The sequence below is a fragment of the Mus caroli genome, unplaced genomic scaffold, assembly GCF_978045245.1.
Source record: "Mus caroli unplaced genomic scaffold, Mus_caroli_1 scaffold_12, whole genome shotgun sequence".
Lineage (NCBI taxonomy): Eukaryota > Metazoa > Chordata > Mammalia > Rodentia > Muridae > Mus > Mus caroli.
This window is the reverse complement of record NW_028227267.1, coordinates 13,892,695-13,911,593: the sequence shown is the minus strand read 5'-3', so window position 1 is coordinate 13,911,593 and position 18,899 is coordinate 13,892,695. Positions and strand designations below refer to the sequence as shown.

The window sequence follows — 18,899 nt, the reverse complement described above, 5'->3', positions numbered from 1 at the left end:
TGAAGGAGCAAATGGCCGATATTCCTTACAGGAAGAACTTGGATCAGGAAGCTTTGTTCATACGTATTTGTGCATATAAATGTGCATTGTTAATTGTGATAATTTGCATATGCTTAACACCATGCACTAATTAATACCTCTACTCCACGAACCTTCTTTCTAGCCTCCAGGAATCACTAATACTTGTCTTTACTTTTAAGATTTACTTTAACATTTCAATGTTCATGAATGTCTTGCCTACATATATGTAGATGCACCACATGGGGCCCTGGGGCCCTGGGGCCCTTGGAGGCCAAAAGAGGGCATTGGATCCCCTGGAACTGGAGTTAACAGATGGTTATGAGCTACTATGTGGGTTCTGGGAACTGAACCTGGCTCTTCCCCAAGAGCACCCTTTTGTTACCTGCTCTTCTTCTTTCTTCTTCTTTCTTCTTCTTTCTTCTTCTCCTTCTTCTTCTTTCTTCTTCTCCTTCTTTCTTCTTCTTTCTTCTTCTTTCTTCTCCTTCTTTCTTCTTCTTTCTTCTTCTTTCTTCTTCTTCTTCTTTCTTCTTCTTTCTTCTTCTTTCTTCTTTCTTCTTCTTTCTTCTTTCTTCTTCTTTCTTCTTTCTTCTTCTTTCTTCTTTCTTCTTCTTCCTTCTTCTTCTTCCTTCTTTCTTCCTTCTTCCTTCTTCCTTCTTCCTTCTTCCTTCTTCCTTCTTCTTCCTTCTTCCTCCTTCCTCCTCCTTCCTCCTCCTTCCTCCTTCTTCCTTCTTCTTCTTCTTCTTCTTCTTCTTCTTCTTCTTCTTCTTCTTCTTCTTCTTCTTCCTTCTTCTTTCTTCCTTCTTCCTTCTTCTTCCTTCTTCTTCCTTCCTCCTTCCTCCTCCTTCCTCCTCCTTCTTCCTCCTTCTTCCTTCTTCTTCTTCTTCTTCTTCTTCTTCTTCTTCTTCTTCTTCTTCTTCTTCTTCTTCTTCTTCTTCCTTTCTTCTTCATTTCCATAAATGAGAGGGAGCAAATAGTAAATAATGCCTGCAAGTGCATCTGGCTTATTTCCCACAATACAGTGTCCTCCAATTCAGTGGGTGGTGGTGGTGTTGTTTTTAAGATTTTGTTTGATGGAAGTTTGAATAGAATGTAAAGATTACAAAAGAGAACCTAATATAGAAGGAGATTGATAGAAGAAGGATGAGTTTCGAGAGCAAAGGGAGAAAGGGCTTTCTGAGCCTAGGTCAGAGATCTACCCTGGGCTCAAGGGAGGACCCATTTGAGACTTGGGTTAGATTGCAGGTAGGGAGTCAAGGTATGGGCACCTAGGCCATAGAGCCTAGCATTTACTTTCAACTTGGCTGACTGAGTTAGCAGTCATAGTGTGATAACCAGTCCTTCCCAGACACGCAAGAACCACAAGAGTACTAACTGTTGGAGGTCATTTTTACGGGGCCACGACTTCCATTCCCGTAGTTCTCTGTAGCCCCCAGGGACATCATTATATCATAGTTTTGTGTAGCAAATTATGCTTACGTTATGACCCTGAGCCGTCAAGGATATGCAGACCACATCTAGTGGATTCAGTTTAAGGAGGCAAGGAAATTAAAAGTAAATACATTGGGTAAAAAATTAAATAAATAAAATAAAATAAATCCTCCCAAAATGATGAAAAAAGAAGAGATCATGGTGGTGCACATCTATAATGCCAGCACTTGAGAGGCTAAGGTCATGAGTTCAAGGCCAACCCGGGGCTACAACAGAAAAACAAAAGTGATTTCTACTTCAAGGTAATTCTCAGCTTTTAAGAACACAGTTTGACTGAGGATCTCGTAGGCAGTCTGCAGAGCAGGAGCCTGGCTCTCCCTGTGCAGTCTGGACTACAGCAAGTGCTCCATAAACGTTTGCTGAAGCAGTCGCTGCATCAGGATCACATCACACCGGATACTGTCCTCCTCAGCTGCCTTTGAAAAGCTCTGTTGGCACCCACACGTAGCATCAATTATTGGTTGTTCTCTTGCTCAAATTGTCCTCACATAACCTTAAGTTGGTAATGGCACTTCTGTTGTAAAGACTTTTTCTCTTCCGTGGCCTCGTCTGGACAGTACTGGGGTAGCAGAGTGTGTGACCCTATCCTGGCTCAGCCGTCAGTGCTCAGATGGGGGGAACAGAGGCGAGAGGCAGGGGATCTCACGGGCCTGTCTGTTTGACTTCCAGCAACGGTCTACGGTGGCATCCATGATGCATCGCCAAGAGACGGTAGAGTGCTTACGCAAATTCAACGCCCGGAGAAAACTGAAGGTAGGCACTAGCCTTTTGCATCGCTGGCCTCCTTGTAGCTCCTGCCTGGTCCCACAGGGAAGCTCCCCTCTTCTTGGGGCTGGGCTGTGAAGGTTGTTCACATTGGGGCACTAGAAAACTCATGTCTTTAGGCTAAGAGCTGCCTGAGCCTGAGGCCAGGCTGCCCTTTCCTAAGATCCATCTGAATTCACGAGACTCTCTCTCCCGCAGGGTGCCATCCTCACAACCATGCTTGTCTCCAGGAACTTTTCAGGTAGGTGTCCCCAGCTGTGCACGTTTACTCTACAGAGGTGAGTGGGCCAAGAATGGAATCCAGTCAGTCCAGGCTGCGTAGCTGTCAGGCAACCCCTGAGGATGAACAAGGATCCTCTGTGAGGGCAGTTGCCTCTGGTTTCCGTCACCCAGTTTCTTCAGATGTGGAGGGAAGGGCTTTTCTGAGGCTCCAGTTTATGAATTCTGTTTCTTCAGATTGCCCAAGAGTAGCCTGCCCAGCTTCCCAGGGGGCTCATCCCCATCTGTGTGCAATTCTCCAGAGACTCTTCAGTGTTGTTCAGATTTTAGCCAGTCTAGGGTAGTGGAGACTGTACCAGAGGAAAGAGAAATGAGTTACAGTGTGTCTTCTCAGTTGCATCCACCTAAGATCATCTCTTTCTTCACTGTGTCCAAAAAGAGGTGCCTAATAGAAATTATTCCAAGTGTCGATACCTCTCACACAGGCTGAGGCTTACGGCGCTCTCTGTGACACTAGTGATAAAGTGAAGAGGCCAGGGTGAAGGGTGAATGTGCGTGACGAATTGGGGTGGTTGGGTCAGTAATCGGCAAATCACACTTGACATTTCTTTTTAAGATGTCCCCTCTACCCCATTCTCACCTTTCCTGTTTGCCCTTAGTTGGCAGCACAGTGGCTTTTCTGTGAGGAAAAGATTAATGTCTTGACTGAAAGCAGAGAGGTCTTTACCCAGCTTGCTTTGGCCCTTGGTCCTCCCTTCCTCTAACCCCTAGCCTTGCTGTTTTGGTTAAAGACCACACCCACCCCTCATCCTTCTAACAAGACTCTTCCCTTGCTTATCTCCTGCACCGCCATGAGAGGGGCTTGTGAGGGAATGCCAGCCACCCACCAGTAGGTGGCTGTTCTGGGCAGGGCTTGCATCTTTGAGCTCAGGCCCTGCTGGAACTTGGTTCTGGGTAATGGAGAGCTTTGGGTTGGAGGAGGCATCAAGCAGGAAAGGTAGGGCTCTACAAACTCTTGCCTGGGACCAGCGGGGCCCCAGAATGTTTGCATTGGGGAGTGAGCCCAGGAGAACCCTGGTTTAGAGGCATATTCCATGTTGAGTGCACACTAGAAGAAGGTCATGGTGTCCTCCCGAGAGAGAGTAGAAGCATGTTACTTGTTGCCTCCCACAGACATAGGGTGGCAACCCCACCCCCACCCCGAACACACACACACAACACACACACAGTGCTCCTTATCCTGTAAGGACTTGCAGCTTTGTTTTCGTGATTTCAGAGGCTTCTTAGAGGATGCTCAAGGGCATTTCTGTGCTGCCTCTAGAGTGATATTGCCTCTCTTCTGAGTCAAAGAAACATGAAGACAGGCAGCTGCTGCTGCTGCTGCACAGTCTGGCCAGTCAGTAGCAAGTGCCCTGGCCTGTGATCTTGGGCTGCGAGTCAGTCTCCACTTCAGGACATTAAGGTCCTGGTTTTAGGCGTCAGGTTCTGTTAGGAAAGAGCTTTGACTCATCCTTCAGGAGCCTCTGGCCTTTGAGCTCACTTTATCCTCTGTCAGAGGGACAGCAAAAACAAAAGGATGTTCTCAGCTTTCCATGCTGGCTGCTTCTGCCCTGAATTTGGGACAAGTGAGGGCAGGACTGCAGAAAGAGACTTCTACAAGTGTGACGAAGGATGGTCACCCGTTTCTTTAGGCATAAGCTAGACGGCGTCCCAAGTTGATCCATGGGGTACACAAGTAGTTGGAAAGATGTTGACATCTAACTAACTTGGACTGCCTTTCTTTTGCCTCTGGGGCTCCCCTCTTGGGTATCTCCATCCTCAGTACACAATGAAATAGAGACTGAGGAAAGCAGTCTTTTCTTTGCTCACTCCTTACAGGGAGGGAGACCTGTGTCTAAGGAAGGAGCTGGGGCTTGCCCATAAAGGGAGCTGCCCAAAGGTCAGATGGGAGCTTTGCCATGCCCCAGTCCCTCTCTCTTACTTGGAATGTTGTGAGAGAAATGCTCTGTGCTCCAGGCACTCTGATAACAGGCTTATTTGAAACAGAACTTGGTTTCCTCAGAAAAAGTACCTCCCACCAGGTCAGACTTTTACCTGCAGGCTCTTAACTTAAAGTGATCGTGGGGACAAACAATGAAGCCATTGCCATGAATTTGAGGCATGGTAGTCTCTTCAGCCTGTCTAAGCCTCACAGGCCCCCAGACTGCTGTAGGGCTGGCTGCTCCTGCCTCCTCAGTCTGTCCCCTGGTGCCTCCTCTACCCCAGCTCGGCTGGCTTGGCCATGCCACCTGGGCCTTGCTGTGCGTGGGCAGCCAGCAGTTCCTATGCCTCATGCTGGGGCATGCTCGCTGCTGACTGGCCCCCCGTGGCTTTGCGGCAGCTCTGTGCACTGAGAGATTGTATCCCCTCAGTTGGCAGGCAGAGCTCCGCCCCCGCCTCGCCTGCCGCGAGCGCCGCCGGCCTGGCCGGGCAAGGTACGTGGCATGAGTCCTCCCTGACCGCCTGCCTTGGCTCCCTGCCACCCCAACAGTAGGGCCAGCATGCCAGGCCCACTCACCAGGGAGGCGAGTCCCATGCTTGCGGGCTGAGATGGGCATGCCATACGGACCACCTAACTTGGCATCTGCAAGCACATTGATGTTATGAAGGCCCCTAACCAGCCATGCATGCTGGGCGCTTGCCAACTCTCAGGAGGCAGTAGCCGGGGACTTGGAGTTGGGCAGTAGGAGCCTTTCCTCCAGATGGCCCAAGGGCTTGACCTGCAGACAACCCTGGGCACGGCCTGAAGCTGTCAGTGCTAAGGCTAGACTTCTGCAGCACCATTTAAGACCCCTCAGTGAAAGCCTCAAAATTTTGGAGCCTGGCGTTTACAGACCTCCAGGGCTAAAAGGCTGTGTGGTACAGAATCTATAGGGTCAGTCATCCTTTGGCTTGAATTCTAGCCTTGTCACACACTGAGCAAATCATGTCAGCTCTCCTGCCCCTAATTCCCTCATCTCTGTAATGGTCTTAACAAGTAACACAGAGATACTTAAGAACATGTATGTTATAGGTTCTCAGCTCTGCCTCAGGACCACCAGCCACCTGGGAGCTCACTTAAAAAAAAAAATTCTGATGCCAAAGTCCCACCCCAGACAAAGTCAGAATCTTTAGCGGATGGGATGAGTGTAAGTGTTTTTTTAAAAGTTTTCCAAGTGATTGTAGTGGTCATCCTGAGTTGAAAACCAGCTGATAAATACAGCAATAGGCAAATAGGGCGTATTGCTATAGACACAATAAAACTTTCCTTGCCCACACACAGCATGGCTGGAGAAAATAGATCAAGGCCATATTTTGAGAACCAAAATGTTGTGATGAAGTTATGCTCTTTCTCTCACTGGAGAAAGATAGAACATGGCTTAGACAGGCAAGGCCGCCTGAAGAATGAGGAGACTGGCGGGAGGCACAGCAATGGCAGCCATCACTCCTTATGTGCCGAGCACTCTGCCAAGTGTAGGCATCCTGTTGGATCCCTACCACCATCCTGTGACCTAGGAGCAGTTTTATCCCATCTTACAAATAAAGAATGTGAGACTAGAAGTGGTTAAATAACTCATGATGGTCAGTCACAAAACACAGCTTGTGAATGGTAGGACCCAGGTGGGAATCTACGGCAGTCAAGTGGGTCAGAGAGTTGACTGGTCCTGTTTCCCCGTGCCCTCCAGAACTCTCTCACCCTCTGTCTACTGCCTTCCTATGACCTTTGTGAATTCTGGTGTCACCAAAAGCCTGGTGTAGGTCATCAGCCTTGTGTTATCACCCCATGGCTGGCTGGAGTCTGTTCGGCAGCTCGTAGTTCTAGCCAATCCTTCTGCTCGTGGGTCCAGAGAGTGGAAAAGGGCCATAGCGAGAGCCCAGTAAACTGGTGAGGTACTGCCCAGCGAAAGGCTTCAGCCCCTTGGCAAAACCCTCCTGTAGGTGGTCCTGATTTCTGTGTCTGTGACTGTCTGTCCTCACGTCTGGTCTCCTTTGTGAACTGTGACACTATTTTCTTGAGAAAACTCCGGAGATGTCTTGCATCCTTCCATCAAGAGGTCTTCCATGGTGTCTAGAAATGGAGCCCTCACCCTTACATGTTGGCACTGTCTCCAGGCCTGGAGAGAAGCTGTTGAGGACAGTACTTCCAGTGCCCAGGGAGCTCGTGTACCAAATGTGGTTTTTCTCCCTAAGCACAGGGCATCTGCTTTCACTGAGCCTTCGGCCATGGCTCATAGAGGAGGCCCTAGTGTGTCGTGGCCCTGAGACCTTCGAGATGCCCTTCCTGGAGCGGAGCTACTGGAGTGAATGGCCGTCTTTTAGGAGCTGGGGGGACAGGGCCTCCTGGCTCCTCGTTAGCTCAGCAGTTTCTTGCAGATCTGGCTGCAGGTTGAAGAGAGGATGTGGTGCAGGAGACATGACTTGCCTCTTTGTTTTCACAGCTGCCAAAAGCCTATTGAACAAGAAGTCAGATGGCGGTGTCAAGGTAGGTATCTCTCCAGCTCTCTGGCTGGCCAGAAACTAGCTTCCCTTGTGGCAGCTGCTGAGGGATTCTCCTTAGGCACTTTGTCCTTGCTGTTTTGTTTAAGCCTTTGTGCTCAGGACAGCAGGTTGTACTGGCCTGGGAGGGAAGAAAGGATATGTGCTCCTCTCTTTAAGTGGGTGGAAGGTGCTGGGGGGTGACCCTAGTTCCAGGTTCCTAGCGCTAGTCCTGAGCCTGACTCCTGTACCCCAGCCTCATCTCCAGGGCTGGACACGCCAGGTTTCTGGTTTGTTTGAGCCATTTGGTTGATCTTGTCCCTCTTTGCACAACCTCTTTAAACAAAGTAAGCAGTGTGCCAAGTAACTCACACTGGGGACCATTCTGCGGCCCTGGAGCCACCACTCTCTTGCTGGTGTTTTTCTGGAAACTACTTCCAGATCACAGATAAATGCCACAGAGAGTCTCAAGAGCCTATAGGTGCAGGGACATGGTGTGTCATAGCTCATGTCCAACTGGTAGAGGAGTTTTTTTCTGGGTGAGTCAGGGTGAAAGAGGGCCTGGAGTGTCGTGACCTAGCTCAGATGAAAAGCAGTTAGCTGGGGATACCCACAGGGTGAAGGGTACACACGTAGATTGGAGGCAGAAAGTGTCCTGAGACTGGGATGCTCAGTAGGAATTCATCCTGTCCTGAGACACACCAACTGACACATCAGAGGACTTCAAACAAGGAATCATCTAAACCAGAATCCCTAACAAAAGCACACATTGGGCCTTTTCCTGGGAGCTTCTGTGCACAGTTACGTTACATACATGTGCCTCCGCTGCTCCTTTCTTCTTCTTTTCCTCTCTGCATGTTTGCTTTTGTGTCCTTCTGCCATGAGGAAGGGCACTCAGAACCCACTCACACAGAGCTGTCACTTAGGGAAGCCCCTCGGTTCTAGGCATGAGCAAGGTGACCAAGCCAAACAGGACGAGGTTGTCAGCAAGGTGGGCCAGGCCTAGAAGCTCAGGGAAGAAGCTTAAGGGGCATAGGAAGATGAGCCCATGTGTTGGTTGTCACTAAGGTATGGAGTTGGAGGTGAGAGCAAGACAGGAAAACAGCTTCTTTTCTTCTTTTCGCTTTTACACTCTGAATGCATTTTCTTTAACACAAGACAGCATTACCTCTATAACCTAAAACAACAAAATACATTTGTATGAGTTGCCATATACAGATGTTCTCTGTCCAACTAGAGGATGAGATATACGGTAGAAAGATAGAAAGACAGACATGGCAGCACACGGGAGCACTTGGGAGACAGTAGTTAAAGGGTAGTGAGAGTGAGCCAGCTTAAGAAGATAGAGAAACCTCATCCCTCCAAAACACCCACACACTCTCTCTCTCTCTCTCTCTCTCTCTCTCTCTCTCTTTCCGACTTTAATCCCAGCACTTGGGAGGCAGAGGCAGGTGGATTTCTGAGTTTGAGGCCAGCCTGGTCTACAATGTAAGTTCCAGGACAGCCAGGGCTACACAGAAAAACCCTGTCTCAAAAAAAAAAAAACAAAAAAAACAAAAACAACCTTTTTAACAGATAAGGGAGGAAAAAGTAGTCAAAACATGACCAGAGGATGGGGTTCTAGTGCTCCTTCGTGGTGCAGGGAAACAAAACAGCTTCAATAGTTTGATTGAGCAGTAGGCCTGGACGTCTGAGTGTTAGACTATAGAAAACACTGCCTGCCTGATTGAGGAAGCTATGGTAAGGGTGATGATAAGAAAGATTTGAAGAGCTAGGGATGTCCTTCGCATGCAGGAGGCCCTGGGCTCAATCCTTGTAACAGGGAAAATGAATGATGTCTGAGTGTACATGGAGATGGGAAGAAGGCAAGAACTGTGCACAGAGCTGTCAAATGCATTATAATTTAGAGATGAAAGGAAGGGTCAGAAGAAAAAAGCTCAGAAATATCAAGGGAAAATATTCAAAATTATTGGCCAGTATTACGGCACAAATTCTTTTTTTGTTTGTTTGTTTGTTTGTTTGTTTTTCGAGACAGGGTTTCTCTGTATAGCCCTGGCTGTCCTGGAACTCACTCTGTAGACCAGGCTGGCCTCGAACTCAGAAATCCTCCTGCCTCTGCCTCCCAAGTACTGGGATTAAAGGTGGGCGCCACCACGCCCAGCTCACAAATTCTAACTAAATCAGGGACTACCTGCTATGATTACAGGTGTGCCTGAAAAGGCTCACACTGGGCATGGATGATTTTCTAAGAATCTAGTGGTTGGCACTGGGGCACAGTCTTGTAAACTTTGCACTGGGAAGGCAGTGGTAGGCATGTCAAAAGGTCATGTCTATCCTGAGCCACATAGCACCCCCCCCCAAAAAAAAAAAAAAATAGAATTAGCTGGGCATAGTGGCGAACACCTTTAACTGAAGCACTCAAGAGGCAGAGGCAAGAGTTTCAGGACAGCCAGAGCAACACAGAGAAATCCTGTCTTCAAACCACACAACCACCAACTCCCACCCCACCCCCCAACAAGAGGCGGAGGCAAGTAGATCTCTGTGAGGCTGAGGCTGACTTGGTCTACAATGACAGGACTACAGAGAGAGACCCTATCTCAAAAAAGAAAGGAAGGAAGGAAGAAAAAAATTGATCAGACTATGTCAAGGTTTCCAGCCTTGGCTGTTAAACAGAGTGGTTAGGATAAAGCACCTGTTCAGGTGGGAAAAGTTGTGTTTTGATCTCACTGAGATTAAGGGACAGGTGGCAGATCCTGTTGAGATGTTTTTAATGGCCCTGAGAACCACATGGTATAACCCAGGGAATAGTCCATCCCTAGCCTTGAACCCTTGAGACTCCTACCTCTCCCTCCCATGTATTGATATATGCTATTATGTCCATCTTTGAGAACAGGGTTTCTGACAGAGTCAAAACTTTTTTTTTTTTAAGATAATAATTTCAAATGACTATCTACTAGAACTATATAATATTACCCTAAGCTGGGCGGTGGTGGCCCTAAGAAGATAATTATAATATATAACAATTCCAGAGCCAGGAGAATATCTCAGAGATAAAACCCTTCCTTAGCATATAGAAGGTTCTAAGTTTGATTTCCTACACCATGATAAACACACCAAACAAAAATACGGAGTTAGCAGGCTGGACGCCTTTAATCCCAGCACTCGGGAGGTAGAGGCGGGCAGATTTCTGAGTTCGAGACCAGCCTGGTCTACAAAGTGAGTTCCAGGTCAGCCAGGGCTACACAGAGAAACCCTGTCTCGGAAAAAAAAAAAAAAAAAAAAAAAAAAAAACCTGATTTAGGTTGGAGAGATGGCCCACTTTTTGCTCTTGCAAAGGACCTGGGTTTAGTTCCCAGCACTCATGTGACAACGCACATGTACTGTTTATAACTGTATTTCCAGATGATCAAATGATCTTTTCTGGCCTCTGTGGTTGCTGCATTCATATGGTGCGCAGACATACATGAAAGCAAAACATCTGTACACATAAAATAAAAATAAATAAATCTTTTAAAACTCCATTTCAGGGTGTAGCTTGGATTTTAGATTCTGGAGGCCTTGAGGGTCAGCTATTGAATTTTAATGCACTCCTCCCAAAGAGGTCTAAAACATGAAAGCTATTATAAAAGGAGACAATGGGAGTCCTATGTTAGTAAGGTACTGGAAAAAGATTTTAGTGAAGGAAGTGGAGAAGAGCAGATACTGAAGAAGGACAAAAGTGCAGCGAGGCTAGACAGCACTGGAGGTGAAGGAGACTCTGGACAGAGCAGCTGGATGACTGGAAGCGCATGTGGGAAACCTGGCTGTTGTATGTATAGCCCTGATTCAGGCTTGGTAAATAAGTTCTAGGCTATGCTTCCCCCCCCCCCCCCCCCAGAAACAGGTTTTACTATTGTGATGGGATAAGAGGCCAATAAACAAATGTTGTAGAAAGGAATGGTCAAAGTTAATGGACCAAGCCGGGCGTGGTGGCACACACCTTTAATCCCAGCACTCGGGAGGCAGAGGCAGGCGGATTTCTGAGTTCGAGGCCAGCCTGGTCTACAAAGTGAGTTCCAGGACAGCCAGGGCTACACAGAGAAACCCTGTCTCGAAAAACCAAAAAAAAAAAAAAAAAAGTTAACAGACCAGCTACAACTCTTAGGGCTGTATGGTGGCATGGCAATACGTTTTACCAAAGTATTGAAGTGATTAACAAATATACTACCCACCCCTTTTTTAGAAGTAGAAAAAATTATCTAAAAAGATCTATTGGCCACTGAAGATGGAAAAATAGGTCAGGAAGCAACTTATTATTAGCCTTATTACTACCATTGAAATGCAATCGAAACAATGAGTGTGGTCTACAGAGCGAGTTCCAGGACAGCCAGGGCTGCATAGAGAAACCCTGTCGGGCAATGTGTCATTTTATTATTATTAATTTAAGTTAGTAATTGTAGTAAAATTGGTGTCAACGCCATACAAATGTTTCCAACTTTGCTTCTGGGCATTTACTTCTAAGAATTCTAAAAAAAGTAGGAAAAGCTGAAAGCGGGTGTTTTACATGGTGTTCTGTGAAAGGATTAGACTGTTTCAAAAGCCAGCCAGAAATAATGATTTATTACTAATTAATAAATTAGTAATAAAATAATTGCTGCTCTTGCAGACCTGGAACTGAGTAGCCAGTTATGAGTTGTCACCTTGGTACTGGGATCGAAATCCATATCCTCTGCAAGAGTATCATCTACTGAGCCATCTCTCCGGCCCCTAAATTGTATTCTTTAAAATACACATATATGTTGATTCTTACTCAACATATAATATGGGGACAGGAGGAAAAAAAAAAAACAACAAAAGAAAACTCAGAAGTATTTAATCATAGCTTCCTTAACATTTTTCTGTTATTGTGGTTTTTCTCGACTTTCCATTCTTTTCACCTGGACCATGTGTCAATGCTAACCAGCAAATCAAATTATTCTCTACTAAAAACAAAAAGAAACTAGTGGGCAGGTTGGCACATGCCTGTACTCCCAGCACGTGGAGACGGAGGGTCCAGAGTTGTCCTGGTTATCAAGATTATCCTTAGCAACGGAGTGGGTTCAAGGCCAACCCCCCCCCCAAAAAATCAATTTTTAATGCAAAATAATAATTTTAGAGTGTAGCATAAATGTCTATGTGATATAATATATATAATATTTTAAATTGCGTGTGGAAAACCATGAGAGCAATAGGAATTTGGGCAAAAAAAATTACCCAGAATTCCCCTTTGTTTTTCAAATTGTTTATGATTGTAGTCTTTCTTACTCAGTAACATAAATAGCCAATTGTGTGATTGGAAGAAAAGGAGGACAGAGTGTGGGACTTTGGACCTTTGTGGGCGCTCTTGAAATTTGAGCTGATGGCCATAATTAGGAGGGAAGCCATAAAGTCGCTCAGAAGGTTCTGAGCTTTCTCGTTTGGATTTTTCTAAAATCTCTGTTCCTTTTCTGGGGCCTTTTCCTGACTTCTTCAGCTAACTGTCTGTAGAAAGGCTCCCTTTCCTCTGTTCAGATGTTTCTGTGAGATGTTTTCCACAACTAGCATTGGGTTGAGCAGATAGGGCTTTGAACTGGAGAACTTGAGGTCTGTTAGGGCTTCTTTAAGAAGGTTGATGCTTGTGACCCAAGGTCTGTGGAGAAGCAAGCTCCACTTCTGAAGGAGAGGACTGAAGAGGACCACAAACACTCAAATTCTGTGAGGCCTCTGGACAGCTTGGCATTCTGCTGATTTCAGGCCAGAGTGACCATCCAAGTTTGTTTTATAGAGAGAGAGAGAAAAAGCAAAAGTTATAGTTTAAGTATTCTTGGAGCATTTGTTTTAAATGAGTATGAAAAAGAGGCCTGAACCCTTTAACTGTGTAAAATTTTAAATTTATGTACAGTTTTTAAATAGAAATCAGACATGTCCTTTGAAAGTGACCTGGCATTTAAACAATGCTGCGGTGGTCTGGTTGAGGAAGAGCCCAGCTGTGTGTGGCTGAGGGCAGAGCCCTGAAAAGATGGACAGAGAAACTAAAAGGCAGCCACTGGGAAAAACACCCTCAGAACAGAAAAGGAGGATTGGTTTGCCTGTAGGATGGCTTAGGAAGAACAGAGTCAGCCAGGAGAAAGCCAGGAATGCCCTTCCCACGAGGCAAAGCAGCAGCTGAAAGAGGTTTCCATGTGAATGCAAGGCTCAAAGCAACTGCAATGGCCTTTGACAACCAAACCTGAAAATCACCAGAGCCTAGGGACTGAGTGCCCGACCTCCTTCTCAGAGTTTACCCTGGAGACATGTACTCTGATTTAGCTTGGGGAAAGGCTAACTTCAGCAAACCTGGTCAGCGCAGCACTCATTAACTGACCTGATGATAACTGTCAGTGTTAACACTCTGGTTGAATGCAGTGACTCACACCTAGAATCTCAGTACTTGAGAGGCTAGAGGAATGCCACAAGTTCAAGGCCAGGATGGGCCACTGTGATGACCTGTCTAAAGAAAAAAGTACCGGAAGAGAAGAACAAGAAGTATGGATCCCGTTGGGGAAGGATGAGGCGCTAGGTGGGAAGATTCAGTGGTAGGTGGCATCTGGACGGGGGTGGGCTCGATGCAGATGTAAGGGCAATGCCCTTCTTTTGAGGGATAATTTTGGATATACAGTCTCATATTTGAGCAGATTCAAAGGGCTGATGCAAGCTGGGCAAGGCAACACAGTAGAAGGTGTAGGCAAGAAGGCCAGGAGTTCAAATTAATACTTGGTTATATATCTTGGTCAAAGGCAGCCTGAACTGCTTGAAGCCCTACTATAAAACAAGGTTTACACAAATCCAGTGTGGTGGCACATACCTGTGATACAACTACCCAGGAGACTAAGGCAGAGGGATTGTAAGTTCAGAGCCATCCGAGACTACATAGCAAGACCCTGTCTCAAAACAGTAAAGGACTAATGCAAAAGGAAGCCACAATAGGTTTTTATTCTCCTTTAACTCAAATCCAAATTATGGACAAATTCATTTTTTAACGTTTTGCATATAAATTATGCACAGTGATGAGTTTCATGCACGTGCACACACTCCCACACACCCCATTATCCTCTAAAATATCCTGTAAATATTAGTAGCCTCCCTCCAGAAAACATCTCTTAAAGTAGAATGTTGGTCTCATGAGGACAGAAAGCACTTCTCAGATATGTTTATTACGCCCAGAACAACCCTCAGTATGCAGTATTGGATATCGTTAAGTGAATGTACAAAAGTCAGACAATAGACATATTCCGAGGAGACTTCTGCCTCCCAGTGAGCTAATTATAAAAGTCATAATTGCCCTTCGCCTCTTAGTCTACTCTGGTGTACCTTTAATGTGCTGTTTGGTCTTGATTTTGATGCTCCAGTCTCACATGGAACCTGAGGTCAGAACATCTGGTGGCAGTTAAAGAGTTGCTTACAACCCAGCACTCCCCTGGCTTCCCATCCCTGATCTTTCTGATCACTGTAGTCTTAATTACCAGCACTGCTATGTTTCTATTTCTAGTAATGACAGAAAGCAAGAGAACATGCACGTCTTTTAAACCAGCATGGCTATGCTGACAGGGAACAGAGTGGCAAATTTTAACCATAAGATGAAGAGTCCACAGTTTTATCTGAACAGCATTCACAGTTTCATTGAGGTCTGAGTTCAGAAGTCAAGAGTTATTAAAGCTGAGAGCATCCTGTAGTAGCTTTTGTTGTATCTCTGTTAGCTACCCACTCACATTTCAGACAGACCTAGCTGTAGAATACCCTTGTTGGTGTGCCAGTCCTATCAACCCAAACCTGTAATTTTGCAGCAGTCAAATATTACACACACACACACACACACACATACACACGTGACTGAATAAGACAGACTTCTCAGAGTACACTAAATTTTCTTTGTGAACCCGACAGAAGAGTTCTCCAGCGGCTGGAAGAGTGTATGTGCCTGTGGTCTGTGTACTGTTTTAACCCCTTTGATGCTGGACTCCGGGTTGCTCCTCCTCTTCCTCTACCTCCTCTTCTTCCTCCTCCTCCTCTCCCTCGATGCAGAGCCCGAGCTGGTGCACTAACCTGCAGTGTGTCTGGGCTTCTCTTCTCACCTCCTCTCTCCCCTTCTCTTTCCCTCTTGCTGTGGTGTGTCCAGAAAAGGAAGTCGAGTTCCAGCGTGCACCTAATGGTGAGCCTTGCCTGCCCACCCACCCTCCACTTCATGCTGCTTGTGCCCGCCTGCCAGCCATGCAGACCCATTCTGCCATGTGCGTGTGCATCACTCATCCTCACTGCATGTCTGTGCTGCCAGGCGGGGGGCCATTGCCCACGGTCACCAGTGGCCTTAGCAATGGGCACTGGAAGGTGTTATACGGCACCTCTTGCCGTGGAGGTTGAAGAGCCTCCCACATGCATTGTAGAGAGTAAAGCTGGTAGGGATTTGGGGAAAAGGCAGCAAGCACAGGGAGAGACTATCTACCACTCAGGAGATGTGAGCAGCTGCTTCCTGGGGCCCGAGGTTCAGTAGGCAGCTGTGTAATGAGAAGAACTAATGGTAGGTCGGCTTGTGGCTCTAAACCTTGTTGTCCTGTGAAAATCCCATTTTCCTGCTAGGTCCAGGGTTGTAGCCTGCCCACCCAGCCCTCAGGGGGAACAGCTACAGAGAGCATCTTTTCTCATGGAATGCTGGGCACAGGGAACCAGCAACCTAGTCATTATATCTACCATCCTTTATAACCAGAGGCGTGGCACTTGTCTTATCTTGGAGTGTTCTTCCCCTGCAAAGGTCTTAAGGTCAAACCGGGCTTTGTAGGCTGGGCACCCTTCTCCGGTCAGCCCCAACCAGGAAATCAGGAGAATTCTGCCCTCTGCTGTCTCAGGATAGGAACAGAAGATAGCAGTTGCTATGTTGTGTTTTGTTGGTGATGGGTTGCTGTTGCTGCTGTTGTTGTTGTTGTTGTTAACATGGGAACTTCTTTCCAGCCGGTAGAATTCAGTAGCATCTTTATAGTGCTTGATGTTGACTCAAGATTCCATGCCTAGCCCCGGTTTTAAGAGCTCTCAGCCACTGACAGCAGCTGAGGTTATATAACTTAGATCTCGCCCATGAGGCCTCTAGACAAGAGGTAGAAGAGTCTGGATGCATTCTGTGGAGAGAAGAAATGGCGTTCTGACCATCAGCACATCTTCACTTACACTCTGAATAGAGGCACGTTACGTTTGTCTCTGCCTGTGGAAGAAGTCACATTGTGACGCTGCTCCTTCGTAGCTGTAACTACACTGGGACCCAGGGAGACTGAGTTAAACTGCTCAAGAAATCTGAAGAGGCAGAGCGCACTGGTGTGGGTCCCTGCACTGGAGATTGGCCTTCTTCCTTCCTCTCCAGCCCCTCACACTCTTTCTTGGCTGTGTCACTCTGTAATGTTTGAAAAAGCAAGGAATATCCCTAGTGGTCGAGTTGCCGTTAGGAGTATTGGCTTGCTGGGTGGCTTGTCTTTCCTGGGAGCTGAGTGCTGGGACTGAGCCACAACCACCGCGGAGACTTGCCTGCCCTTCCCTGGGGCTGTGCCCTCACTTCCAGCTGCTCAAGTCCAGGACTTACCAGGTGGAAGGTGAACAGCAGGGAGATCCGTGGCTACATTTTATACCCATGTTGAATTCCACCCCAAAGGCCAGGCGCTCTTGCTCCTTTCCTTCCTCCTCTTCACATCAGGCTTCAGGCTGTTGTCTTGAGAGGGGAAGGAAATGCAGGTGTCGGGGAAAGGGCAACAGGGGAGCCAGAGTTCCCAGTTTTTATTCTGCTTTAAGTCACCACCTTTCCCACCTGTAATGTGGGAAGAAAATCCTGAATTTCTTTGCATCTGGTGTGATTCTGTAGTGACGTGGCACCTGGAGTAAGCAGAAATTTCTGAAGAGATGCTTCGGCCAGTCCTGCAGGGAGGATGCCTTCAGAGCTAGGTCTCTGGGGCTCCCCAAATTGTCCATCTCTCTAACCATTGCTCCCACCCACACAGTGTTACAGTTGCCACCTCAGGCCTGGCACCTCCGCGCCAGACTGGGGACAAGGGAGGTCTGGGAGTCAAACCTGAGCAATTTTGGTGACTCTAGAGAACTAAATCATGTTTTCTTGTCTCAGCCACAGAGCAACAACAAAAACAGTCTCGTAAGCCCAGCCCAAGAGCCTGCGCCCTTGCAGACGGCCATGGTACCTCTGACTACGGCTTCTCCGCCTCTGCCCCTGGCTGCCTCCTGCCCCCTTCCTCCTCCTCTTCTTGTCTTACCTTCTTGGACTCCTCAGCTTTGTCATTTCCCCATAGGGCAGACTGCTCTGTGTTGCCCCGCAGGCCCCTGCCCTTCATCCCCTGCTTGGCAATGTTCCATCCCGCATGGCAGAACCACTGCTCCTGCTCCTTTCGCTGTTGGGGGAAAGAGTGATCAAGGCTGCCAGTTAGGCCTCCCACCCCCAAGCCTGACCCCTAGTGGGTCTGCTGTGGGGGCCAGGGAGGGGGTGCTTTAAAAAGCACAGGGTAGGAGCTCTCTTGGTACCTAATCATTAGTTCTTAGAAGCTTACTTGTAAAACCTGCCTCGGCCTCTCCTTTGCATAGTTAAGAACAGGAGGGAGGACTGGGGTTCCCCAATCTCTCTCTGGTCCTGGAGAGCCCGTCTGTTCAGTCCTCTCTGGGTGCCTTCAGCAAGTACAGCTATTAGAGCTCTCACTGTTAGTGCTGGCTAGCTGGTGAGCTAGCAGGAAGGGAAGAGGGGGACAAATGAGCGTGCCTGCCATGACTTCTATTTCCTGTGGACCCTCTTGTTAGTTTGTGGTGCCATAGGGCCATCTAGGGAAGGCAGAGGAAGGTGAAATGGGCACCTCCCTGAGCTCAGCTTGCCAAAGGGGCATCCTAGGTCTTATTGGGAGACTGACTATCTTTTCTGCTTTCCCTGTGTCCCTGTCTTCTGTGCACCCCTTGATGAACACTGTTGGCAGGGCCTGACCTGTGCTCAGAATCCCACAGCTCTTCTTGTATATTTGCTCCATGGGGCTCCAATCTAGGAAGAACTCTCAGACCCAACAAACTTCAAGTACAGAGGCCCCTGTCCTCTCAGCTTCCTGAGAGCCTTCCTCTTCCAAGCTTCTCCTTACCAGCCAGTGCTGTCAACTAAGTCCAGGGGTTCCTACCTCTCTGGGACCCTAGTTGAGCCAGTATATATTTTTCTTGTAGGGATGGCTGGTGGGCAGGCCTCAGTGGTCATCATAGGGTCTCTAAGGGTACTATGTAAGGGTGTGGGGATCTCTCAGGGGAGAGCTTAAGTCCCCAAATCAGGAGGATAATTTTTATCTTCTCTCACAGGAACCGCAGACCACCGTGGTACATAATGCTACAGATGGGATCAAGGTGAGCACCCACCAAATCTGCTTCACTTTCTCACTCAGCAGAAAACAACTGGACTGAGTGTCTGGGGTCTGAGAGGTGTGTGGCTGTTACAAGCAGGCTGCTCCCCAAAACAGAGGCGTTTGTGGAGTCCAGGGCTGTTAGTCTAACCAAATTAACAAGTTCTGGGTTCAGCCAGAGACCTTGCCTCAGTAAGCAGAGTGGAGAACAATTGAAGGAAACAACAAACAGTACCAGTCTCTGACCTCCATACATGCACTCACACCCACACACACATGCACACCACACACCATGCACACCACACACCATGCATGCTTACACCCATACATACATACATACACCATATATACTTGCACCCCACACACTGTATATGCTCTCACACCCATACATACATGCACACCGTACACACACTCCAAAAAAGCAAGAATATAGCCAGACCTTGCAATATTCTCTTTAGTATAATTTCCCACTCCTGAATTTTTACTAGCATTACTAAATGTCGTAGCTCTGCTTTATAAAGAGGA

At 47.4% G+C, this 18,899-nt stretch overlaps 1 protein-coding gene across 16 annotated transcripts in view; it reads left to right on the top strand.

The window, feature by feature from the left end:
- Nucleotides 1-18,899, top strand: part of Camk2g (calcium/calmodulin dependent protein kinase II gamma) — a 59,397-nt gene that overhangs the window by 31,124 nt on the left and 9,374 nt on the right. For 2 of the 16 annotated variants that reach the window (XM_029468803.2, XM_029468797.2), the window contains exons 11-17: nt 2,179-2,262; nt 2,473-2,515; nt 4,905-4,967; nt 6,951-6,994; nt 15,140-15,172; nt 17,120-17,188; nt 18,334-18,378. In XM_029468803.2, coding sequence (XP_029324663.1) covers nt 2,179-2,262; nt 2,473-2,515; nt 4,905-4,967; nt 6,951-6,994; nt 15,140-15,172; nt 17,120-17,188; nt 18,334-18,378 — 381 coding nt within the window. The remainder of the gene's footprint in view (nt 1-2,178; nt 2,263-2,472; nt 2,516-4,904; nt 4,968-6,950; nt 6,995-15,139; nt 15,173-17,119; nt 17,189-18,333; nt 18,379-18,899) is intronic. The other 14 variants (XM_029468806.2, XM_029468800.2, XM_029468805.2 and 11 more) reach the window with 7 other exon arrangements.